The following is a 27,917-nucleotide window of genomic DNA, read 5'->3' on the forward strand; positions in this document are numbered from 1 at the left end:
ATAGTTTTCAATGCAATTGCGTGAAATCGATTTGGTTTGTAGTTTTTAACTTTCAAATGTGTGCTACATTGGCGAAAAGTTGTCTTAATTGGGTCGCATGTGTGTGAGTTAAGGAAATATGTCCCTAGTCAAAATTATATAGAAGTTCTTGAAAGAAGTATAATAGTGTTTAACTGGCATATTCTCCTAATCTAATGGTATAAACTCGCGTAGATAGTGTTTGAAAACAGAAAAGCAACATTTTCACTTTGGGGAACAAGAAAAAATCACAGGGTGCCAAACCTGTTGAATACGGTGGTCGATCGATGCTATTCATTCCGTTTTTGGCTTTAAATTCGGTCACAAATGTGGCTCGTTGCGATGGTGCATTATCATCGTGTGAAATCCATGAATTGTTCTTCGATAATTCGGGCTATTTGCGACGGATATTCCCAGCCAAACACCTCAAAACGATAAAAGAGAACTCTTTATTGACCGTCTATCCCTCCGAAACAAATTTATGATGCACTAAACCACGAATATTGGAAAAAAACATTGAGCATCACCATGAATTTTGAGCGTAGTTTTTTTTAGTTTTGGCTCATTTTTTTCCCACCATTCCGATGATTGTTGACTTGTTTGTAAGTCAAACTCATAAACCCATGTCTCATCGGCAGTTATAATGAATGTGGGATCAGAATTCGCACGATCAAGCATGCCCAAAGAGACCTGTTTACGGTACTCTTTTTGAAAAAAATTCGGCTTTATCGGTACGAGGCTAGAAAGAACGTATTCCAAACCCAAAATCATTCCAACGGACTCGCGAGAGATGTGGAGCTTTTTTGCCATCTCTCTAACACCTGCCTGACGATTTTGGAGTACTTATTTTCATCAGTTGAAGAGGTCGAAGATTGTCCTGAACGATGCATGTCTTTAAGGGTTTCTCGACCGTCATTGATAGCTTTTTACCACCCGTAGGCTGCTGTTTTTGATAAAACTAAATCACAGTAAGCCTTTTCCAACATTCGCAACGATTCCGCACACGAAATTCGGTTAGAAATACAAAATTTTAGACAAAGTCTTCGCTTAATATTTTTATCCATTGTGAAAATAACAACGCTTTACTGAGTGTGTACCGAATTAAGTAACGCTGTAAACAAACTGGTTGACTGGTCGCGCTCGCATTTGGCACAGTAATTAAGAACTGTCCTATCAACTTAGCAGAATACATTTTTTTATATATTTTACCCGGGGGAATTTAAATTACAAGTTCCGGGTACCTTTTTGTTACAAGGTATATATGTAAATTATAAGCGTTACAAGCTAAATCGATTTAGCCATGTCCGTCTGTATTTTTGTTTGTATAAACGCGAACTTGTCCCTTAATTTTGAGATGCGATCAAAAGTTATGCTCTCGCCCTGTAGCTGCCATACAAAATGAACGATCGCAATCAAGTGCCTATAAAGAAACTTTTGTATTTGTTCAGGGTAATCGAAGTTACCGTTTTTTCTTGTTTCATATTATGGAGAGAAACTTATTTCGGATTTAATTCGGAAAACGCTCAAATTTTCAATCAAAAAATCTCAGCTCAAAACATTAGATATTTTTAAAAGTCAGACACTGGTCTCGTAAATTAATATCGAGTGTTAAGTTTCTAGCAATTTTTCGAAACATCCTGAGCAATATGATTTGCCTTCCTCTTCGTAAAATCAAAATACCACACTTACTTTAAAACACTCTTTTAAACTCATTTTCACATTTTGGATTTACCATACCATTTCTGTATTACCACGCAAGCATTTGTCTTACATCAATGCCGACAATTTTGTTTTTTGATGAAGCCATTAAGTTGGGAGCCTGCTTTAGAGGGTTCAAAAAAGTCGTTTTTTTGAGGATTACTTTGGGAAGAAAATAAATATGTGATTAAAGCAATATTTCTAGGGTTTATAGTTATATATTTAAGCATCATTCACAAATTTTTTGGATACGTAATATTTGATATTCTGCCTTTGGGAAGCAATTGCCCGATGCATCTCGCATGTGCATTTGTCGAACTGCGGGCTGGATGAAGGTCGCAATTTCTATCGGAAACAAAAAATTCAAAGAGATTCATATTTTTTAATAATTTGTCTTATAGTTAAACTAAAAAAATTCCGAAAAAAAGTGTAAAATTTTCGATTTTTTTTTAAATTGGAAAAAGTGGTTTTTGACCAAAAAAATTTTACTATATATTGTTTAAAAATGTGTTCAAACTTGACTTTCCTTAGTTTTTTTAGTTTAAATAGGAGATAATTTAATGCCAAAGATAATAAACTTTGCCCAGAATCCATATGACGTTTAGTTTTTTTTTCTATCCTGCCCGAAAATTAAGAAAAATCGTAAAAATGCAAAACCGAGAAATCGCGCGTCAAAGTTTTCGCTTCCTGCCTAATTGCTCATATATCTGCTAGTCACTATTTTCCTTCTAGCTTCGAAAATATCTCAAATTCCCATCTAAAACTTTGGGGACATTTTCTTAGATTATTTTTAAAGAGATTTAAGCAAAAAAAAATCGGTTTTTGAAGCTTCCAAATCAGGCTACCCCATTAAGCCAGAAGTGGGCCTCATTTCGGAGAACGTGAACTTGCATAATAATCTCGTTGAACCAACGTGAAACATTAAATAATGAAATGACAAAAATTACTAAACACGCGGACAAAATTTATTCGACACAAATTCATAAATAAACCTGGACGCCAAAAGCTGTCAAAATTACGTCATCCGAAACTCATAGATGCCATAATATCTCCACATTTTCCAATTTAGTTACCTGTTTACTCTGATCATGGCATGTCAACGATTTATTTAGAAACTCGTTAGTCTGAGGTCTGGCTTCCATACCTACAAAATGGATTAAAGATTTTCAAAACTCATTGTCGACTTTTACTGTCCTACTGCCCAACCATCTAGCGTGTGGCTTCAAAAATTCGCTGAAGGCATTAAAAGCCATTCCAGCCGAGGCTTACAACAAGCGCATGGAAAATGAAATAAAGCGTTGGCATGCTTGTATTGATTAGGAGCTCATTTTGATGACAAAACTAAAGATTTGCGTTAAAGCACCCAAAAATGTAGTTTTGTTTGTCAGTCACAGACTTATTATATTTTTTCGGGTGGTATTGCATGAGTATAACAATTGGACATTAGGATATTATTTATCAGCATAAAAGTGGAGAGCATACTGGTTAGTTGCGCTTTCCTTCCAAATATATACTGCATAGTAGATAGATAGGTAAATGAGGAATGCATCGCGACCTTAGGTCTATTGTGCCCTTACTGCATAGTAAAGAGACGTAACATGTTGAGAAGGCTTATTGATTGTTAAAGCTGTTCTTAGTAGGGGGAGCTATCATTATGGCATTTTCAAATATGTTCAATCAAGTAATCATATTAGAATGAATTTAGCGGAAAAAATCATTAAGAAAGTATACTTCATTTATTATTAGAAATTGAACAAAAACTAATAAATTTGACAGCCCTTATTACCTCAATAAGAAAAAATGTACTAAGAGAGCTATACAAATCTTTCTGAGAAAACATCTACATATGTATTAGTACCTAACTAATCAAACTAAAAACAAACAACTAAATCCGTCACACAAACAATTTTGGAAAGAGCAATTTTCAATTAGCTAACCGGAGAATAAGAAAGTACAATAGTAGTACGCTTTGACGTAGAACTAATCTTTACTAGCCTTATTTTTCCAGCAAACTGGTCACATCATTGCAGGGTAAGCAGTTGATCATATTGTAAAATGAAGATTAGTGAGTGTTCATTTATCCTACAGAGTAAAAAATTTGCTCTTAAAACAAAAGAATAGTTTAAAATTTCTCTTGATGTTCATAGCACGACCTGTTGATTTGAAATTGTATTATTGCCGCATGTCGTGAGTGGTATAAAATATGTGAAGAAATACTTGTTCATGTAAGACTATTGCTTCATTCTCTATTGCAATTGATATTCAAACCAAAAGCGCAGCACAACCACACCCACAGGCATGGCAATGTATAGCTCGGGTTAATAAAGTGTGGTAGCGCCCTCATTTAACGCGATAAAATCCCACATTTTATGCAGAAAGCCTTACATGTTTGTATAGCTGTGTGTATACAAGTGTATAATGTCTATATTTATGCATATGTGTGTGTAATTGAATTTCAATAGCTGGCATGCACATTGAACGAGACTGGAAAGCGTTCGTTCTGTTGCATTTCCAATAACGGTACATTGCAATGTCCGCTTATTTTCGATTGATATTTAAAATCAAACGCTGTTAGCAGACGCAACTTTCCGTCGGAGCGGCAGTAGCAATAAGCTTTATATAATTGCATATGGAAGTTTACGAAATTGAGTGTCGCGTCAAAAAACAAAAATATTTTTGAAAAAATATTCAAAATATTATTCGACGCGTGTTTTGTGCAATGACAGTAAAAGTTTTTCGAATGATAAAAATTCAACAGTTTCAAAATGGTAAACAATTACTTTTACAGCATAGATGTAGCTATAAGTAGATATTAATAAGTTCTTATAAAATATTTTGTTGAGCGCGGCAAAGTAAAGTATTTCATATTAATATGGAGGTATGAAGTTGATTATTTTACACATACAAAATTAATATGAATTGCTAATATGTTGTGAGAAAGCTGTCTTGATAATAAACACTACTGTGGACAAGAAATTATAAGACTTTTTGATTTAAATTTTTCACGAAAACACATTCGTCGAAATATTTTTTTGTAGGTTGGTATGACTGTCCGTGACATCTGTGCCAAACGTCACATCAAAATAATTATTAGTGTTTAGTAGACGCTTGTCTTTCTGAAGTACATAAAGCGGAATCGGAGTTTTATACGATGAGTGAAATTATTCAACGAAGAAGGTCCATTTGATTTTGTGTGCGGAATCAAGTTTCTGGTGCCGAAGCATACAGAGTGTTGGATGAAACCTTCGGTGATAATTGTTTGTCCCGAACAAGTGTTTTTGATTTTTACAAATTATGCAAAGAGGGTCGAGGACGCGTTGACGACGAACCACGTCCAGGTCAGTCATCAACAGCAACTGATGAGCAACACGTCAATAAAATAAAGAAATTGGTGCTTGAGAAACGCCGATTAAGCGTTAGAGATTTTATTGGCATTGTTGGAATATCGGCAGGATCAGTGCAAATCATATTGAAAGTTCATTAGCGCTTAAGAAAAGTGAAAACATTTGGAACCCATCATATCAATAAATTTTTTCGAAAAACAGCGTCGCGTTAAAGTCAGTGAAACAATGCTTTCCGAATAGAAAGATGCCATGAAGTGTATTGCTAGTTACTCGTACTAGTGATGAGTCTTAGATCTATGCTTACTACCCGGAAACAGACGATCAATCGGCCTAATATCGTGGCAAAGGTGAGCCGAAACCGAAAAAAAAACACGTCAAAGCAGGTCAAAAATTTTCGATTATAGAGGTGCGGTGCACTCCGAAATTCTTCCGACCAATTAAACTATCAACAAGGAATACTATTTATTTGAGTGTTATGCATCGTTTGTGCGAAGCTATTTGTAAAAAATAGCCGTAATTACGGCCCGACAACTCTTCTGCTTTGATTCTCCTTGAATTTTTCGACAGATTTTCAATCAATATCGTGCCAGCGATCGCCATGAGGAAACAGTTTTGAGTCAATTGAAGATATTAAACATGAACGGCTACCCGCTTTAAAGGCTATACCACAAACTGACTTTATAGGATTGGACAAAACGTGGACGCAAGTGTAGTAGGGCCAGTGGGATTACTTTGAAGAAGACTACATACATTTTGAAGAAAAATTAAAAATTTTAAAATTATGAACAAAGTTTTACTATTTCTTGCTCATAGTAGTATGTATATTAGTTGTTTCAGTGCTGCCAAAATTTTAATAAATGTGTGAATATACTTCTGCTTGTGATTTGAGCTCCTTCAAACATTGAATTGTGTATATTATCATTTGGCTTTGTCAATGAAACCTGCTAATGCCTGTGGTGGGCTTATGAAAGGAAAACCAAGAAAAACTGGTGCATTCCTTATATCATAAATGAGTATAATATGATCTTTCATTGAATTCTGATCGTTCAGTTTGAGTGGCAACTACATATATCTGAAAAAAAATTTCTCATATTGTAGAGCTGTCTTCGATAATAGTCTATGCCAAGTTTCAAAATAAAAAAACTTGGTTGGATCGTTCAATTTGCATGGTAGCTATATGCTATGGTGCTCCGAAATTGTTGCTTCTGACAAAGAAGCAACTTTATGAAGAGAAAAGACCGTGTGCAAAATTGCAGGTCGATATATCTGAAACTGAGAGACAGTTTAGAGTACATATAGCTGTTGGCAGCTAATAAGAAACACTACATAGTTTGAAGTAAATGATGTTATTTTAACATAAATCACTTATTTTGATTATTTTTTCACTCATTTTGTTGAAACTTACGTTAAACTTAAACTATAATAGTAAAAATTTTAATTAAAAGTCCTTTTTTTAAGATTTTAACAAAAATGTGTCGAATTAACGATTTAAGTGCGACAATTAATTAGAAACGAAAATAATTTATAAGCAAAAAATACTCTTATTTAAAAAAATTGCTTGCTTTCAGCTAGTATTTGGTTACTTAACACTTTTATTTTAATACTGCTTCACATCGATTGCGAATTGAGGTTATAAGACTTTGACAGCGCAGCACTAGTGTTGCTTGCCATGCCGTGCTAATTTCATCAAAAAGGACATCCATATTTGTGATATTTTTGGTACGTACAGCTTTTTTGACATCAACAGAGATGTGTTCTCTTCAGGCCACTACAAAACAGTAATGGAATTTTCAACAAAAGACTGTTGTGTCAACACTCCCGCTTGCTTTGATTGTTATTTTGTTGGAATTTCCATATAACAAGCAAATTCCTCTTTAGTCCATAGCAGAATGACATTTATTAGAATTTCGACTTATTTCTCCTTTTTTAAAATAACATCAATCCTTCACCATTAAAGGGAAAAAATTCTCACACCTTGATTGATCCTCCACCTTGCTTCAGTACGCGTGAAAAATAGCGAGAATCAAATTCTTGAATTATTGGACGGCAAACATACCTTCGACCATTAGGACCTAAGCGATTAATTTTTGTTACAACGTTCCAAACGTTCCGTTGATTTGTTGTCTTAGTCAATAAGAGTTGACAAAGTCTAAGCGTCGTTTCTACGAATTTTAGTCAGAAGTGGTTTCCGTAGTGCTGCCCTGCCGTAAAGTCCAGATACGGCCAAACACCGGGAAATTGTTTTGTTGGATATTTGGTCAATATATTCGTCTTGAATTTCACGTAGAATGTCAGTGGAACTCTTTTTTGCGTCTCCTCGGGAGATAGTAATAATTCTGAGTTATATTTCTATTGAAGTTTTTCGGGGTTTTTCTTTCCGTGGAATATTGAAAATAGTTTTAAAATATTGTATATGCTTAAGGACATTCAAAACAATTTTTTTTGAGCATTTGACCTTATTCGGAATTCCTTTGGACATCTTTCCAGACCGACGAAGGTCAAAAATATAGCTGCGAAGGGTAGGTGTGCAGCTGCAGCTATTCCTCATTAAAAAACTTGAATAATACATCTTAATATATTTTAAACCACAACTTTGAAACACATCCTTACCAGAAATCAATAATATTATTAATAAAAATTAACACCTTTAGGAATTTTAATTCTTTAAACAACTGTTTCTAATTAGCTGTCGCACTTAATTCACCTTCTATATCGTAACGCATTTACTATTTGGGAAAGAATTAAAAGAACTTTAACTTCACAACTACGAAACAGAATGAATTTAGTAGTAAATAGAGTAACATGAATAATGCAAAACTTCTAGGAAAATAAATAACGGTATATCAAAAATTTGTTTCCTTATACTCATCAGCTACATACCTATAAAAAGGGAGCGTTTCTAATTAGCTCTCAACAGCTGCATATACAGACAGATATGGCTAAAATGACATAGATCGTCACATTGATCATTTATTTATATACTTCATTAGGTCTCCAACGTTTTCTTCTTGCTGTTGCAAATTTCGTAGCTAAGTATATAAGGAAATAAATCTTATTTCTGATGCGTTTTGGCAGAAGATTCAAATAAATGTTATGAGCCGGTGTATACATACCTCTTATTACAATTTTAATGTTCAAGCAAGTAAGAAGAATACTTAATATTTGACTTTTTAATTATTTACTTTCATTGGACGAAAAATGAGAAAAAAAACTCTTGTTTAATCATTTCCCAGAAGACGGGGCAGTTACGTAGTTTAGTGCAAATAATATACCCAACATATAAGAACTGATAAGGAAACCTTCAAAAACTATTACTAAATAAAATAGATTATGTAATTGTTTGCTACTCAAACTATAGAAGGTCCAAAAAAACTCGAACTTATGTGTGATGCTCATTAAAATTAGTGCAGTTACGTTTTGGCAGCATGAAAAATATTTCATTAAGTTTATAATTAAACTTGTCAGGAATTTTATACTACTGGCCTCAATTTGTCGTAGTTGACTGATTGCGCAATATTATTCTAAAGTAGACCAGCATATTTCAGTAATTCCAGGTGGAAAATATATTCCTCTATTGGTCTCTTACTTATATATTCCTTTATGCTTGTGGAACTCAGCTTAGTCAAAGTGTGAAGTTTACTAACATCATTTATTAGGTTGAATGCTCCTGGAAGCTGTAACTGTTAATATTACCTTTCATAGAACTATCAATGCGGACCAGATAGTAGCTGGTCAGCTGGGCTGCTCACGTGTTCTCAATGTTTAGTTCACCGCCTGGGAAAGCAGCCAGGTAAAAAGAGCCCTTTCTTTGGCAATAAGAGCATATCCTCGACGCCAAGATTCATAATTCATAACTTTGTGCACGTTGTCCTGTTTGATTAAGTTTTTTTTCTTTTAGTTTCTTTTAGAAAGATTATGCATGTATAATAAGCTTTATATAGATAGAGTAATGCTAGCGTTCTGTTCTTTAATTGTAATTTTTAAATAATTTTCTGAACTGTAATTCCTTTGTTTCTGCAGCGCTTTTAAAAGCTAATGCTCATGGCAAACCTTCTAATCGCTAAATTAAATACTAAACTGAGTATTTTCCTTCTGTATTTCTTTTTCACAAATTGTTCTTTGTGACGCCTATAATATTGTTAGCAGACACTGTTCTTGTAAGGATGCATATACAAGTATTAGGGACAAGTTCACACTGTGCTTTCTATGCATTACTAATGTTCGTATACACACACTTAGCTACCTAAATATGACTCACCGACTCACGACAAGCAAGTTACCGGTGAATTTTTTGATTGTCCTCCCTCTACACATTTAAATCATGTTTATTTTGGTAATATTATATTTATACATACATGTGCGAGTAATTGTATTCATTAGCTTGCCTGTCATTCTTCCATTTCTCCTCTCACTTTCACTCACCGCACACCCTCTTCGCACGCACCACAAGCTGGCACGTGTAAACCATTGTGGGTGAGAATAATGAATGTTCTGCGACGTTTTCGCCAATGACATATCCAACTGCGGCATTTCCGCTATGCGCACACACACATACACGCATATGAATATGTTCATTCATTGTTGACTTCGCTTCTACTGATTACTTTGCCGCATTGTAGTTCAGAAAACAGAAAATTTCAGCGAAAAAAAGAACAAAAATCGTTAGCAAAAAATCACGCATGCAAATGACACTCACGAGCGTAAAAACACGGTACACGTGCTCTCTCACAGTGTGAGTGTGGTCATGCTAAACCAACTTCACCGCGCAGGGCATCAAATTGTAAAGGGAGACCGGAAAAAACTTACAGTTTTTGCCTCACAATGGCCGTAGTTCGCCTAAGTGGGAAGGTCATGTGGAAAAAATTGTTGAGGAAGAACTCGCAAATGCGCTCAAATTCACAGTGCAAAAGGATGAAGTTTATTTTCCCTCTCGAAAATGTGGAAATGAAGATAAAAACTCGGTTTTTAATTAAACATGGATAGATGATTTTTTCGGAAGAATGGAGAGACGTAAGAAATTGAGATACTAACTTACTCATAGTGCGACTTAGTTATTGACATATGGTGCGTACTAATATATCTGGAAAAGTTTTGACACATTCGTTCATCATGTTGTTCATAAATTTGATAAAACAATACACCCTTGGACCTTCAAAAACTAGTTCTTTTTAATATTTACATTGATTAAAAATGCAGAGACGCAATGAGCTCAGAGAAACTACAGAAAATATCTTGTCCAGATGTATATAAATTACCGGGAAATACGTTTTCGAGGCAAATTGTCACGTTTGGAACGAAGAGCAACCTGAGGAGATTTAAGAGCTGTCATTTTATCCAGAAAAAATAATGGTTTGGTGTTGTCTGTGGGCCGATGGAATCATAAGTACATATTTCTTCAAAAATGATGGCGGTGAGAACGTAACCGATGGTTAACGTATCAATGGCGACCGATATCGCGCCATGATAACCGACTATTTCAAGTCTCAAATTGAAAGTCGTGATCTTGGCCACTTCGGACACAATGGATTTTGGGAGGGTCGATTTGCCACCAAGATCGTGTGATATCACACCGTTAGACTTTTTCCTGTGGGGATATGTAAAGTCTATACTTTATGCGGGCAATATCGCTTCTATTCAGGCCATCGAAAATTGGACTCAACGGATGAACCATCTGAGACGTCCCATATACCCGCCCAACATTTGAGAAATATAATATTCTAAAAATAAATTCCAAAGAATGTTCTTTAGAAGGATAATAAACATTCCCCGATAAAATTTAAGTTTGTGTATTTTTTCTTTAAAAAAGTAGGAAACCCCGAAAGGAGATTGCACCTTTATAAAGGTGGAAAGCTCAAATATGCCGCATTTGATATCTAATGGAGACCAGATAAAGGTTAATACTAAGATAACGCAAAGCAATAATATTGTAATCTTGGTTCTCCCTAATGTGAAAATTTAAATTTTTTTTTTGCCTTGAACACAGTTATTCGTTATTTTCTTAGCACTAGTAACGTTATCGTGTTCCTTTTTACCTGTTCTTCGTATGTAGTACACCTCTTATGCTGGCAAGAGACACAGGTTACACATTTCTGGTAGCAACGCAGCTGAGTAGAATTGAAGAGTGTACTGCGTTAGACTTTCAGGCCACTCCTTGTTAAATTAACTATGCCGGCTTTAAGCTTGTTCAAGTAGAAATATTTCCATGGAGAAGATTAATTTTAAATTCACGAAAGACGAAGGCGGGTCACCTGAGATTCAACAAAATAAAAGTTCAAGAAAGCTCGAGTGTTTTTTTGGAATAAGCTTGCTAATGGTAGGCAGATAGTGTGGAATTATTTGCTAAAAAATTAGTTTAATTAGCAGTTGGCATGCAAAAAATTTAAAAATTTTGTTATTTTTTTTTCGGAACAGGGTTGCCAAATAACCAAAAAGTAATTAGCAGAAATAAATATTTAGATAATTATAAGGACTTTAAATTTCTGCGTCCTTTTAACTAAATATACCTGTAGCTAACTTTTTTTACAACTATTTTAAAATAGAGTTGCCACCTTTTTAAAATTAAAAAAACAGTATTTTATTTAAATAGAAATATTGCATATTCTGCTGATATAGGTGAAAATTCGAGAAATTCAACTATGAGAATTTTTTCTAAAAGTAGCCATTAAATAGAGTTGCCACCTTCTGCACCTAACTAAAAGCAAATCTTTAATTTAACTAATGATACTTTTTATTCAGCTTAAAGCCTGCCAATTTGTTAACATAAATGTTTATAATAGTCAAAAAATAGAGTTGCCACCTTTTTTAAAAAATTATTAAAAATTTTTATTTAAATCGAAATATTACACAGTCAGCTGATATATGTATATGACAATTTGATAACATTAACTATGATAAATGTTTCTTATAGTAGCCTATAAATAAAGTTGTCACTGTGACAAATGGATGCTAAAAGCAATCTTTAAGTTTAGAAGAATTATTTTTTATTCATCTTAAAAGATGACAATTTATAAGCATAAATGTTTGTAATAGTCGAAAAATAGAGTTACCACCTTTTTGAATATATAACCTATAACGGAAATTTAATTTAAACAGTGACAGCCGAAGGAATGCAAATTTTAAAACATAAATGTCTATAACTGTCTTTAAATAGAGTTGCCACCTTTTCAAATATTCTATAAATAAAAACGAATATTTACTTTAAATGGAGTCATGTTTTGTTTTTTATAAATATTAATATTTGATGAGATATTATTTAGGTAACTTTTTCTAAGGGTTGCCATAGATTTTTTAAATGAAAATTAATAAAAATTAAACCTCAATCGGCAAAAAAATATTTTGTAGCTGGAAAAAATAAATCTCAAAACAAAAATATTTATTTCTCTCCCAATTTAGGTTGCTGCAAGCAAATAAGGGTTACCACTCGTTTAACATTTCATAAAGAAAATGCAACTTCAAAAACAAACTAAGATTGCAGTGAAAAAATGCTTTTGAGACAAGTAGAAATTACTCAGAATTAAAAATATTTATTTCTCTCATACTTTAGTTTAATAGTAGTAGTAGAAATAGGGTCACCATCCATCAAAAATAGCAGAAGTTCAAAAGAGGGTTACCACTAATCAAAAAAAAAAGATTTAGGAGTATACATTTTTCAGACAAATATAAGGTTGTAAAAAATGATTTGCAACAAGCGGGAAGGATCTAAATCCCTACTAGCTAGAACTAATTCTACTTGGAGTAATTTTAATCTGGAATATGTGTGTTGAGTTGCCAAGGACCAAGATTGTAAATTGTGTCCAATGAATTCATTTCAGTTCGAATTTAACCCTTGCTCACCCATTGAAAGACATAGCACACCTTAATATACACATTAATAAACTCGAATGACTTTTTCACAACAAGCCGTTGGCACTCTACATACTCTTGTAAAAAAATGTATGTACAAATGTGCCATAAAGGCACTCAAATGACACAGTGTTAGTGGCTGTTTGGTTGGCAGCTGTGGCCAACAAGTTATGCCACACTCTAGCACATACTGGCACGCACTCCTGCCATCCAGTGCAAAAATGCAAAGAATACCCGTTGGCTTAGCCGTTGGCCGGCGACGGCATTTCGAGGTGTTGGTCAACACATATTTTCTTGTCAGCTTGAATGCCTCATAAATCTATGTTTACCCCAATTCCAGTGTGCTGCAGGCAGTTGTATGAATGTGTGTGTATGTGTATATCGCTATAAAATAGTTAACATATGCATTGGTGTGTGTGCGTAAGTGCCTTGTGTATAACATCTTCATGGTTTATAGGAAATAAATTGGGTTTGGTATCAAAGTGAAAGCGAAAAATGGAAAACGAAGTCATCAAGAATATATGCAGCAATATTTTCTCCGCTTTTTTGCTCTAAATCTCTTATTCGTTGACCTAGTTTCTTGAAGTGGCACGCATTTGTTGACCTCAAAAGACAGAAAAACCAAATTGGGTTAATTACTCGACATATACGATGTTGATAGATTAAGCCCTTTAATTTTGTTCTCTACAGATAAATAAGCTATTTGGCATTTGTGCTGCATTTCAATAAATGATTGCAAATGTATGCGTGTATATATACATGTGTGTGTGTATAAGTATCTACATGTGAGAATGTCAAATATCTTCGAATTGTCCTTTTGAATCTCCACGTGACACGCAATCAAAATCCCTTTCACCAGATGCTACATGCCACACGAAGGGCGCGATAAGAGTTCCATTGATATGCCTACTACACATACATATGTACTATGTATGTATATGTATATATATAAGTATATGTCAGCGCATATGTGTGTGTGTGATACCGGGCCTTTCATTTCAACGATGTTGTCAAACTTTCGAATACCAATAAAATATTTATGTTCGTCATTTGCCCTGTGGCTTTTCGTTTTTTTACTCTGCTGATGGTAAATGCAGGCAAACATAATAAGCCATACATCTATGTACATATGTTGCTATGCTTTAGGGTAGTTCTTAGAAAATCAAATTAACGGGATTAACGCTTCTCGGATGAACATAAATATTTATTTTATTTATGTACTTTTTAGCACAAAACAGACAAGTGCTTATTAAATTAGGGAGGTCCAAAAAGTAATTAAATTTAAAGTTTTTTTAACTTTTAAATTAATATTAATTAGGTATTTTATTGGTTTATTCCCTGCCTTATTTTCCCACTAAAAACATAAAACACTTATTGGAACAGAGAAACATTAAGGTAATCCTTAGAAAAAATATTTATATATTTTCGCACATTCAAATGCATATAAAATATGCATTTTAGCACACAAAACACAAACCATATAAATTTTTATATAGTAGAAGTATTAGGGTGATCCACAAAAAATCGAATGAACGGGTTGTGAACTTTGGAATTAAAATAAATTACTTATTTCAGTGCTTTATCCTTCCACTTATTTTTCACCCAATTCATAACCGACAGTCGTATATATGTATATGTATAGGTATATATGTATGTATTAGCATTAGGGTGATCCTTTAAAATTAAAATGACTTATTTTTTCGAACTTTCGAATGAACGACGAGTACTTCCTACATCAAATTATTATCTGATGAAAATATTATGTTAGCATTAGGGCGGTTCTTATGAACTCAAATTGCCGATTTTTTTGCGAATTTTCGAAGGAAAAATGTTTATTTCTTACATCTACCAAGTATGACATTCAAACGTATATTGGTATATTTCCAATAGGGTGGACCTTTGAATCCAAATGATTTCATTGACATTTCACATGAACGTACAATTTTTATTTTCTTTAAGACATCGAATATATATTTTCACACTTTCAAGAAAATTTATACAAAATTAAAAATATGTTCCGCTTTCTATAGCTTTATAATAGAGATTTTGTCTGTTGGGGAGACAGAAAAAATCTTTAATTTAGAAATGTGCAAAGCATTACCCTATATACATATGTATATTGAGTTACATTAGGGTAATGCTTTGCACATTTCTAAATTAAAGATTTTTTCTGTCTCCCCAACAGACAAAATCTCTATTATAAAGCTATAGAAAACGGAACATATTTTTAATGTTTTATACATTTTCTTGAAAGTGTTAAAATATATATTTGATGCCTTAAATTATAAAAAGATCGACTTTAGGTTTCAGATTCTAAAATCGTACAACAAATTTTCCCTACCACATTCAAGTACCACCCTAATGCAAGCGCATATCATCATAAATTTTAACACCAGCATGTGTAAAGCTTTCAACTTAGTGTTAAGCCAAGTTTTCTCCGCACATACAAACACACCCAAACATCGCAATAAATACATATCACAGAGTTCTTCGTTGTATTGCTAAGGACTCACTCCTTTTCCGCTGGCTGAGTGCGACAAAAAAAGGCGCAGACATCCGCGCCAAGCCGAAACAGGAAATTGTACGGTAATCATGCAGCATGTGTATATGTGTGCGTGTGGTGGTGTGTGTGTACGTCTGCAGGATGTGGCTGTGTCTATGTGATTTATTAAAAGCGCTTGCTTGTTCCTTTAGAAAATTGCTCTGCAATTCAAATATACTCCGGGTTAGAAAGGAAATTGAAGGGATTCGAAAAATGCTTGCTTAACACATTCTCGTTAAAGGATGGCTGATTTAGTTTAATAAGAAATTGTTAAAAAGAATGATGGAATAACTCAATACCAGGACATCTTCTTTCTTTAGAGGTGGGATAATTTGCTTGTGATTCTGCAAATTTTAATGAATTTATTGAAAAATATACTTTGATCACAATAATTATAACAAATAGTTACTGCAGTTACTTTTTGTTTAGTTTTCTTCTAACTTTATTTAGTCATTACCTGGGCCTCAGCTGCAAAGGGCTTTATGCATTTAGTTAAGTATCAATCTTCATTAGTTTTTAAGATGCTGCCAATTCCATCTAAGAGTTGATATAGAGTTAGCATAAAAATCGAAGCAATTCTAAATGATAAAATTGGGCATTAAAAACTCGCATTAGTTATAGCGATTTCTAAGATCTCCAAGGCGTTTTTTTACATTTATCGCCTAAACGATCAATTAAATATTATATCAAGAAGAATCATAAACTTGATTCAAAATTGTTAAAAAGTTTCGATTAGCCTGTCCTTCATCCTTCTAAAAGTCTAGTTGAACGGAACTAAATTGAGATTTATGAAGGAAGAATACAAAGAATAGTCGTAATCCATATTACTATATAATATTACTAATGTAGCATTAACTCTGTAAAAACCTAACGAGTTCTCTGTTAGAAATCCAACTTCCGGAACAGCTTATTTCCATTTGTGGAATACAAAAATGTTGATGAACTTCAAGTTGTATTTTCACTTCCTTAAAGTTATCAATATGTTACACTTTTCCGAAACAGTTTCCAGTAATACTCGTACTTAGGTTACACTAAAAGTCGACTCATTCAGGATTTAGAAAATATTCACAATAATATTCAAAACCCACCTTAAGTATAACCCATTAGGTTTTTCTGGTTTTCTTACCACACGAAAAAAGTTGAAAAACGAGTTTGCATAAAAATTTTTATTTCCACTGGAAATTCGACAACAGAGTCGTTGAAAATATTATAGAAATGTTTTGGGGAGTCTACTTTATCACAAATATATGTAGGTTAGGTGAGATTAATTTAGTAGGCTTGCCAGTCCGAGACAAGTGGACAAGAGATGATCCATTGTTTCTCTAGTGCCTTGATCTATATATGTCTTGCAGTCTTCGTGAAGTATCAGCATTATTCTGTCGCCACTAGACATTGACCAGTTAGTATTCCGATCATGTTCCATTGGGTTTTGATTTTCTTTACTATGCTCCTGTCCAGATCATCGTATAGACAAGGCATGAGTTTCGCAATGTTGATCACGTTGGCAGGTGTACGCAATTCTTGGCAATCTTGATGATCAGTAAGAGTGAAGTTGCTTGCTTCTAGCAACACTTTCAACTGCTGCTCTACTTCCCCAGACACTTCTGGCCAATATGCGATAAGAGGTTACTGCCTTGATTGCTGCTTGGCTGTCTACGTAAATGCTGACTCTGGAATTCCTGCAAATGCACTAGAGTCCAGCCCCACGGCTTTCGCTATAGCAACGACCTTAGCTTGAAATACACTGCCGTGGCCCGGCAACTTAAAAACTTGTCACCAACATAAGTCTTTGAGTGATACAAAGCATTCAATGAAGGTCGCGAAGTTATCGAAAGCTTGTCTCAGGCGAGTGGTTCATCCGCCTCTATTAATAACAACAAAAAGTTAAAGAAACCTTGCTAAAAAATCGTCCTGTTGACATCAGTGAAATGAAAGGTGATCTGAACATATCTTCTGGATCGAGTCATCATATTTGAGTTAACATTCTGTTACCAAAAGACTAGAATTTTAGCAAACGGACATCCAGTAGAGTTCACTAAAGAGATGCTTGACAACGTAACCTAGGACCTTACATGCATTAAAAACATAATTATTAATGACGAGACGAGCATTTATAATTATTATGTCGACGTCCAACAGTGCAGCGAATGGCGCTCCAAAAAGAGCCGAAAACAAAAAAACAAAATTCTCTGAAGGCCAACCCAGCCGAGGCTTATATAAAGTGTGTATAAAATTGGATTAAATGTTGGCATGCTTGTAGTTGTTCAAGAGTCTATTCTGAATGCTATAATAAAGATTTAAATTAAAATTAAGCTTATGGATGATTATGCTCCAACAAAAATCTCTTTAGGTTAGAGATTAAGTGATGGACGCTGGAAACAAGGGCGCCCACGGATCTTAGCTAGCGACCTGGGGGATAAAAAACTAACCCTGCGAACTACACGATAGAGTGTCTAGATCCTTCATATTCTATAAAAAGTTGAAAGAAAAAGCTTTGAAGTATGGAGTGAAGAGAAATTTGAGTGTGAGGACCTCAATGCCTTAAGTTAATCCGACTACGTTTTGAAGCATATACATATGTATCTCGTACATATAATTGGCGTTAGTATTCTACAGCAAACTTTTCTTACGGCATCGAAGACGAAATAAGACCACGAGAGTTCCTCGAAACTAAAAGAATAAAAGAACGCTTGGCAATTTTAAGCTGAAGTACTAAGGAAATTTTCAAATCTTTGTATAAAGGGTCTGTATTTTATTCTTTTAATTATAAACTTTTTTTAAAAGCTATAAGCATCAAGTCAGCTTTTAAATTTCATAAATTCCATACATAATTTCTATGCAGCCTGAGACAGCCTTTATAAAAAATGAGCTCCTATCAAAACAAGAACTGTACCCACTTTTTACAAAATCTATTCGCATATCCTTAAAACCTTTTTGCTGAAAAATATCTGTACTATTTGCCTAACTTATTGTCATTTAAGTGCACAACATTAAAATACTTTGCCAAAAATAAATAAATAATAATAGACATTTCCATATTTTATCCCAACACCACTTAGTTACGCACAAGTGCATCTGTCTAGCTGTTTTGTCTGATTTTTATTTATCGCACTCGCTCAGCAATTACGCACAGATGAGGGTAGAGTCTGGGCAAAAAGGATATCACACTTCATTGAATTTCAATTGAGATAAGTTGCAAATTTCCGTTTTAAAAATGGATTTTTCACTCCATTTGCATGACAACGATTTCTGTAATAAATCGTTTAATGTGAGGGGAAATGGTGTGCGATTACTATAAGCGCATACCTATGAGTGTGTAGAAGTGACTAGATAACATGATTTATGCCGTTAAGTGGGGTTAAAACACTTGTACGCACGTAATTGACGACAACATCTGCAGTTAATGCGTTTGAATTGAATGCTTAGTTTTTGAAATAAAAAAATCTAAATAAAGATTTTGCATCTCGATTAATAATGACTTGAGTCGCAGAAAACATATGGCTTTGTGAGAAAGACTTATGACGGGCTGAAATCTGAAAGCATACAAAATGCAGCTTGTGCAAGAACTGAAGCCGCTCGACCTTCCTAAGTGTCATCGCTTCGCTCTATGGGCTCTTGAAGAAGGGGCCCATTTTTGACCCAATTTGATTATATGATGCCTGAAATTGAAGTTCGTGATCTCGACGATATTTGAATTCAACAAGACGGCGCCACTTACTACAAATTACGCCAATCAATGAATTTATTGAGAAAACACTTCAATGATCAGATAACTGCACGTTTTGGGCCGGTCGATGGGCCACCAAGATCATACGATATCACACCGTTAGACTTTTTTCTATGGAGATAGGTAAAGTATAATGTCTATGCGGACAATTCCTCTTCGATTCAGGCCTTGGAGCAAAATATCATGCGTGTCACTCTCTCCAGTCGAAATGCGCGAACGAGTCACTGAAAGTTTTACTGAAGGGTTGGACCTTTTAGTTAAATTTTTACGAACGAAGTCAGGAATATTCGGAGGATCAAATCGATGTTTTGAATGCTCAAAAATGCAGTTGTTTCAATCGATGTGTGGAAGCTTGCATTGTCGTGGTGAAGAGTAATCCGTCCTCTGCGATTAATTTTCCTGATTTCTTGAAAGACAATTGGCAAACAAAGGGTTGTAGATCACTCACAATTTTTTGTTCTGTGTTATTCCAATGATCCAGTCCATGTAAGGTTTCCCAAAAAATAGGCAACCATTCGCAAGGAAGTGCAAACTACTTTTGTTGGATTCGGCTCAGTTTGAAACGCCCATGCACTCGACTTCTGTTTACTTTTGTGCTCATGCACGTATATCCACGATTAGTCACCTGCCACGATGTCATATACTTGTTTCAAAGCACCGCCGCACCGTTTACATTTCTTTCGTCTAATCTACATGAGCCTTTTTTGAGCGATTAACAAATTTGGTGGAATTCAAGGAGAACATTTTTTTTTTTGAGTCAAATGTTCATGCAATACTGAATGCTAGCACCATCAATGCCCATAGTTGTCTCAATCTCACGATAAGTCACATGACGATCTTTCAAAATCAGTAAAATCAGTTTACGCACAGCATTCATAGCTTTCGAAACAACAACTGATTTTGAATGACCTGCAAGACATTCCTCTTGTAGTGATCTCCGACCTCGATTTAACTCACCGTATCAGCGATAAACACTGGTCCTTGTCCAGAATTGAACTAAGTTTATCTATGCACTCATGATGTGTTAATACGCGATGAAAGTTGTAAAAATAAAAATCGCAGGAAAATGTTCGCGATTTAATTCCATTTTTTGGTAGGGAAGAATATTTTAAGTTACTGGAACAACAAATCATCATATGTTGTCATCGATATATGCGATATTGAGGAGACTTATCCCACGATAGTTGACGCAGATTGTGGGGTCTCTAATGCGCAAAGGAAAATCATAAACGAAAATCCCAACAAGTTCCCCCAAGAGGTTGATAAAATAAATTTTACGTTGTTTAATGTTCTTGCATAAATATGTGCGTATGAGTATGCACGTGCATAAACAAATAATTGCTATACATTAATGTAATATATAGCTGTGTACATATATATGTATGTCCATACGTACACTAAGGCACAATTATTAAAATAAACTCACCTTTCGGTTTACCAATTCACGATGCGTCCCTGAAAATTATGTTTTAATTAAGCTGGCAAATTAAGCGAAAAATTAATTTTTTTCTTTATTAATTATCTCTTTCTGCATATACTTTGCTCTGCCACTAACCGTTCTGTTATTGTTTTTCTCTTTGTAGTGTTGCAAATTAGTTATTCGCGTTTTTAATTTGTCTGGAAAGAGCATGCTTATTGTATTACATACCTATATACCGGTGTAAGCATAAATATGTGCGGTCATATAACATATTTGTATATATATAGACAGTATACACAAGCATTCTTATGGTCTTTGATCAACGCTTTGTCTGACGAAAGCAAGCTCCGCTCACTCTGCTGGCTTGAAAGGTTGAGGCATGAAGAATATTTTTTAATTATTAACAAACTTATTTACATGTGTGTGTGTCACAAGGCGCGTATTCCGCGCACAAACAACTTTTTCATGGCACGACAACACTGGAGACCCAACAACCCTCCCACTTACAAGAAAACACATACACAGACACATACTCATATACATACATACAAGCTTCAGCGCAAGAATTTGCGATATTCTTTATAAACCCTTGCATGTTTGATTTTCATTTACATGCGACCGATGACTGCCATAAAAATGTTAGCCACAGCTAACAGCCATTCTAACGGTTATATGGCGGTTCAAGTTGCTTCGCAGCGGCGCTAATGTCCAGCTGTGTAACGAAAACATATTAAAATAAATATGTAGTATGGCGTATAATTCATTTAGCGCATGTGGTGTGTTCAATGTGGCGTTATTACCTATACTAACACACAGAAGCGAAACTATATATGTACATATATACATTTAAGGCATTTCAGTAGACACTCATACGCCGTGGCGTACCCGCAGAACGAATTATTGTGTGGTGAACTAATAGGTGACACAAACACACGTGCATACATACAAATACATGTAGCAGAACACAAACACATAAACACTCATGTGTCTCCGTGCGAGCATTTTGAAGAAGTTTCGCCGTTAACCCGCGACATGCCACAGCCCAAAGCGCACAGACACCGTTCATCAGATTGAAATTCAAATTCAAATTCAAATTCAAAGGAATTTCCACCTAAAAACCAACAAAAAAAACATCAACAAGAACATTATTTACAACAACGCCAACAACAGCTCGCAACAACAACAACAGGTACAGCAATAAGAACAACAGTAAAAAAGTAACAGCAGCAAAAGCAACAACAACACTAAAATCAACAACAGCAACACCAACAACAACCACACCATCACCGTCACCGTCACCACCAGCCAACGCCAATCCTATTTGGCATTGAGGTGTCACCGTTTGGAATTAGAGTTGACGTTGCGGCTGACAGTGCGGTCGACGTCGCTCCAAATGCCTTTCGCGATTTTTCTGCTCATTCGTCTTCTTTCATTCTTATGAAATATAACGGTCATAGCGCTTTGTTACTGTAATTGTGCTTATGGTTTTGCCATTACTATTAGCGCTATGCTTTTTTATTTTATTTTTGTTGTTTTTGTACACATTTCGTAACTGTCTAAGCGTGTATGTTGATTAACCGTTATCTGGGCGAGCGTGTTGACTCACACCACACACCGCTGCTGTCACACACACACCAACTGTGTTTTTGTCGTCTTCACGATGCTTTCGGAATGCCATGGCTTGGTGCGGCAGTCGGGAGCTGGAGCATACCGTGGTTGTGGAGTGGTTTTTGATTGGCGCTTGTTGACTCGCTCCACGCGTGTGCGTCTGGGTGTGTGGCCACTTCGAAATGGCATACTGTTATTCATATTCATGCCACATTTGCATTTGTGGTCGTTTGTATTAGAAAAAAGTTCAATTCAATGTTGGTATAGTTAAAAGACAACAAAAACAATAACAACAATGGTAGAAACATGTAAAAACATGTGAAAAAATGTGGGAAAAGCTGAAAATTGAATCGCAGCGCTGCCCTGTTCGCGGCCGCGATTGGCATTTTGTGGAGTGTCCGCCGATCTGGTGTGGAGTATTCGATGTGAAGCCGCTTGACTTTGGCATTCAGTCGTCGTAATCAGCCGCTGGTGACCGCTACTAAAGCTATTCGAACTGGCCAAGCAATCGGAATCGGAAACGGAAATTGAATTGAATAGACTTTGAATTGATTTTTATAAACGCTTTTTCTATATACTACCAATACCGTTATAATTGACAAAAAAAAACAATTTTTAGTGATTCAAATTAAAAAAATAAGAAATTTTTTTTACTCGACGGAAATAATAAAAGAAGAAAAATATATGAAAACAATGAATAATAAAATTTAATTAATTGTGAAAAATTTAGAAACTTAAACGAAAAATTTTGAAGAAGTCAATAAAATTTATAAAATACAAAAAAAGTTGTAGGCTTGTTAAATTATTAAAAATAAGTATTATTGCAAGAAAAACGTCGAAAACAAATAAATTAATTAAAAAATTTAAAGTAAAATTAAAAAAAATTAATTAATTATTTACAAAAAATTAGCACAACATTAGAAAGAAACAATAACTAATTAATGTTGTAATTAACGATTTTTAAAATTTACCAAAAAATCTAACACAACTAAAGCATAAAAATCGTGGAAAACCTAAGTAGAGAATTTTTAGAACAAGCCGCTAACTCGTTCTGGATCAAAAACAAAGTTTGGTACAAAAGTTTTGTGAAAAAAAACAAAGTGCACACCATTTTGTAAATCTAAGAAAAAACTTGATTCTAAGAAATTTCGAAAAATAACCTCAAAACTCAAAACAAATTTTAAGCCAAGAAACTGGCACGTTTTGATTAAAAAAAAAAAGTTTTAAAAAGCAAAGTAAAAAAAGTTCGTACTAAAGAATTTCGAAAACTAAACTAAAAATCAAAAAGAAAATTTTTTAAAGCAAAAACTACAGTAAAAAAAAATAAATTTTAAACTAAAATATTAAATAATAATAAAATTAAAAAATTTGTTGAGTGCAAAAACAAAAAAAAGAAAATTATAATAACTGCATTTCCAACCGAATTAGTGATTAATAAAGTATTACAACGTTTAACAATTTTCATAGAACTGAAAAGTGCAAAGTGATTAGTATTAAAAATAAAGCAATTTTTTTATGACAAAAGCGAAAATAATTATAATAACAGAGACTTGGGTCTGTTAATTGTTAAAATAATAATATAAATAAAATTTAAGCAAATAAATAAAATATTTTTAAAATCCAGAAACTTTCAAACTGTACAAACGAGCGCTGAAGCTTATAAAAAAATTAATTTAAAATTTACGACTATAAGCTTAACGGAAGCCAAAGCCAACAAAGCATTTAAAATTGTCAAATATTAACAAATTGCATAGGTAAAATACAGCAACATTTTGCTCCAAATATTTTACACCACAAACTTAATGAAATGTATTTTTGACAGATAAAAAATAAAAGTTTTGCGTTTACTAAAACTTTTTCTAATAAAAAAAATTATTTGATTTAAATAAGTTCAATACTTTATTTTTTTGAATATTTTGCAAGTAGTTAAATTGGTTCAACTTATTTTTCCCATGAGCAGAGTTCCACTACCTGAACTAACCAATAAATATGCAGTTACCTTAAAATTTCAGTAAATAATCGGTTTATTCCAGTTAACAATCGGTTAGTTATCCAATTATATATCTGTAATTACATAATCTTCGAACTTCGAACCCAAGAGATACTATGTCATCTATCAATAATTACAAAATCCTTACTTTTGAATTTATCAAACTAATTTCTTAGTCATAAAATGTTGTGAAAATGACAAAGGATCAAAATCCCGGCCAGAAGAACTGTCATTCATACTGATAGACCTATATTTGTACTTCAGTTGTTTCTTATACTCTATTCTATTACTCAGTCTCATAATTTCTATACAAACAAACGCCTCGTGAAATGAAGTGATACTGAGGCCTAACAAATTCACCAAAGTCTTTTTATAAGTTGACCCAGAATTTTGTAGATGCATCTGCAATGGAGTTAGGTCCGAACCAATCCCAACGCATTTGCATTTGTAAAGGATATTGTATTGTAGCAGAAAATATATTTATAAAGAAAAGAATTCAAATATCGAAGCAAACCTAGGACTATACAAATAAAATATATATCTAGTGTTTATAGTTTAACGCGAAATACAGATTAGTTCATCTATATAAATATCTTTTTCATAATTTGATTCAAGTTATACTAGCGTAAATAAATAAAACAATATTTGTTTAATCTCTATACAAAATGAAATGTGTCAGCTTTTGTTTACGATAATATTGCGTATGTCTCATTGTGATTTTGTTGTGGTTTTAATAAATATTTATTGCATCTAACTCACTAGGACATAACATCGCCAACTGGAGGCGTTACATCACCTCATCAATTATCTGTTACTTGGGCCACACCACCCTACGACACCAACGAGCATGATTGGAGACAACGATCGGAGTCAGCGGACGCCAGCATTTTGAGCGGCAGATTGAGAAGGTGAGTGTGAAATCGTATAATTTTAAATAGGAAAATATAATTGGAACGAAGTTCCTTACGGCAGACTTGGAGAAGATAGGGATTTTGCTGCGGGACCTAACTGAAAAAAGTGATAGTAAAACCGTAAGAAAAAACCCGTAAGAAAAAACCCGTAAGAAAAAGACTGTAAGATCGCTAGTTATAGCCTACCTTTAGGTTTTGCAAAATAATTAGGCATGAAAATCTGTAACATTATTGTGTATGCAAATTAGTTTTGAGTGAAGTGCGGAACACATAGAGCGCGACAGACTGCAAACTACAAATGTCAAATATTAAAATACAGACGTTCTTATGGACACTGTTATTTTGACAGTTGCACGACTGCTACACGACTGCAGGCCGACAGTTGTCGTTCCCGCTAACTTGAATATTTCCTATATTTGCCGACGGCAGTAGGACGACAGTAGAGTTTTCTTAATACTTAACTGTACTTAAATAAAAACTAATCAGCGAAATTTGAGAGAAAAATCAGGACAACCTACATAAAATTAAGCACAATTTTTTTTGCAAATTGTATCGATTCTACATTATCCGAAGGAACTTCGTTCCTACCTGGTGCCCCACGACACCACATTTCTTTTTTTTTCTGCTGATGCTTTTTGGATATTCATATTTTAAAGTAAAAAACCCTTTTCGCATTTTCTATTTGTAACTATAATGCAAAGTATATTTTAAATATTTAAATCAAGGATTAGAACTTGCTAAGTAGAAAGCTGGCATTGTTCTTGTAATATTTTCAACCAAAACGATCAAAAATTATTTTGAAATTTTTATGCAGAATAGAGTCGAAGAATAATACAAAAGTTCACTCAATCGTTTTCGAATTGAAGGCCACTATGATTATTTGTGAATTACAAAAAGCAAAATTTTCATAAATTTTAAAATTTTATGGATTCATTTATGCATATTTTTCGAATAAAGAATTTTGAAGAACAAAATTCAATATATTTCGGGTTACAGTGAATCCAGGCTGCTCCATCAATAAAACCTTAACAAAAACATCTCTTAGGAAATATTGTCGTACAGCGACCTCTGGTTTAAAAAATCAAAATTTAACAAAATGGAGGTATTTTAAAATGGTTGAATTTTAACCAAAATTTTGGTCGTTTTGACCTATCAAAGTTCAATTTTTCATCAGCTAAAAAAACTGGTAGGTCAGTAAGCTACATACAGAACATGAAGAAGAATTTAGTAATGAGCGAATCATTTGTGTCCGAGTACTCATTCAAGCAAATTCGAAAAATGCCGTTTCTAGAAAAAAAAGTTTGACGGCAAACTGACGCAGCCGATTGTACTGAGTGGCTACATTTGCTTATTCAAAGCATTTATTTATTCATTATTTTCTTTTTGTATTTCATTTATTTTATCCGACCAAGAACTGTAAATTCGGTATAGTTCAGGCGCTGTAAGAACAACAAAAACAAGGCTGCTTTTTATAGGGCTGTAAGTTCAAAGCTGCAACTTTGGATCACACAAAAAAAAGTTATAATTTTTTGCAAAAAATTTTCTCCAAATTCTCTAAACCAGAAAAAAAAACAAAAAAAAATTCAAATGCGCCCGCGTTCGAAGTAACCGCTTACAGGTTAATCTAAAGAGAAAAAATAACTTAGCACTTGGATGAAGGAATAAAAGTGAAAATTGGATTTTTGGCAGACAGTTTTACAAAAAAAAAAAAAACAAAATTTAAATGAATTTTTTTTCAAGTAGATATTCGTCCGAGTCTTTAAGAATTGTACCTCAAAGACCTGTTTAAAATTTTTCAATTTCATGAAGATCGGTTGAGTAGTTCTCGAAAAATCTTGCCAACCAACACAGTTTCGAGAAAAACGCGTTAAAAGGCGGCGCACTTAACCTAGCTAGCCTCAAGCGCGCAAGTTCCGAAATTTGTTGAAAATTTTGGACAATATTCTTGAGATGTTGTAGAACTTAAAAAGACAATAATAAATTTTAATTCTTGAAACCTGCAAACCCCTGCTGCACCTTAAAGCAAAACGTACGAATTGTCTCTAAACGGATTCTATCCCAAAAATCGTTCCAACCTTATGGCAAATTCATTTAAAATTATGAAGTTCACTAAATTCTTTTCTACAAACTCTTCACAAATGAGAGCGCACCTCTTGCTTTGTTTAAGATACTTCGGAGAAGTATATAGTAGTAAAAAAATAAATTTTAGATAATTTTTAGAAATAAAAAAATAAATTTTTGGTGCGTAAATATTTTGTTTATGTTTTTCTTAGCTGGAAAAACTATTAAAAAATTGTTAGAAGTTAAAAAAATATATATTAAAAAAACTATGAATTTACAAATATTCTGTGTAAATTTTCTTTTCTCAATACTGATAGCTTCTCAAAATTTGCAATTTTATTTTAGCAGTGGATTTACGAAACTATTTAAATCGATTTAAGTCTGCTAAAATATTTACTACTTTCATTATTTTTATAAACTTTTTTTAAATTAATTCGATTTTACTTTTGATCAAACACCATATTTTATTAAAGATTCATTTGCATCAACATTAAAACCCCTTAAGGATAGGCGCACATGCAAACACACAAGCGTGTGTATGGGTACAAAAGTAAAATGTAATCTGTAATGTTCTAAGCCAGCATAACATATGTATGCATATATACTTGTATATGTATACATATACGCGAGTGCTTAATGTACCCCAGAGAGTTGCATGTCTGATTAATGTGACCTTTTTGCAATCAATTGATTTCACTTTGAGTGTAACAACAACAAAAAAGTAATAATAAACCAATTTCAATGGCGAACGTGTTG

At 33.8% G+C, this 27,917-nt stretch overlaps 1 protein-coding gene across 1 annotated transcript in view; it reads left to right on the forward strand.

Annotated features, from left to right (window-relative positions):
• Positions 1 to 27,917, forward strand: part of LOC120777060 — a 60,691-nt gene that overhangs the window by 485 nt on the left and 32,289 nt on the right. Inside the window, exon 2 of the mRNA XM_040108173.1 lies at positions 24,952 to 25,097. Within this exon, the coding sequence (XP_039964107.1) occupies positions 24,952 to 25,097 (146 nt within the window). The remainder of the gene's footprint in view (positions 1 to 24,951; positions 25,098 to 27,917) is intronic.

The sequence above is a fragment of the Bactrocera tryoni genome, chromosome 5 (genome assembly GCF_016617805.1).
Source record: "Bactrocera tryoni isolate S06 chromosome 5, CSIRO_BtryS06_freeze2, whole genome shotgun sequence".
NCBI classification, from domain to species: domain Eukaryota; kingdom Metazoa; phylum Arthropoda; class Insecta; order Diptera; family Tephritidae; genus Bactrocera; species Bactrocera tryoni.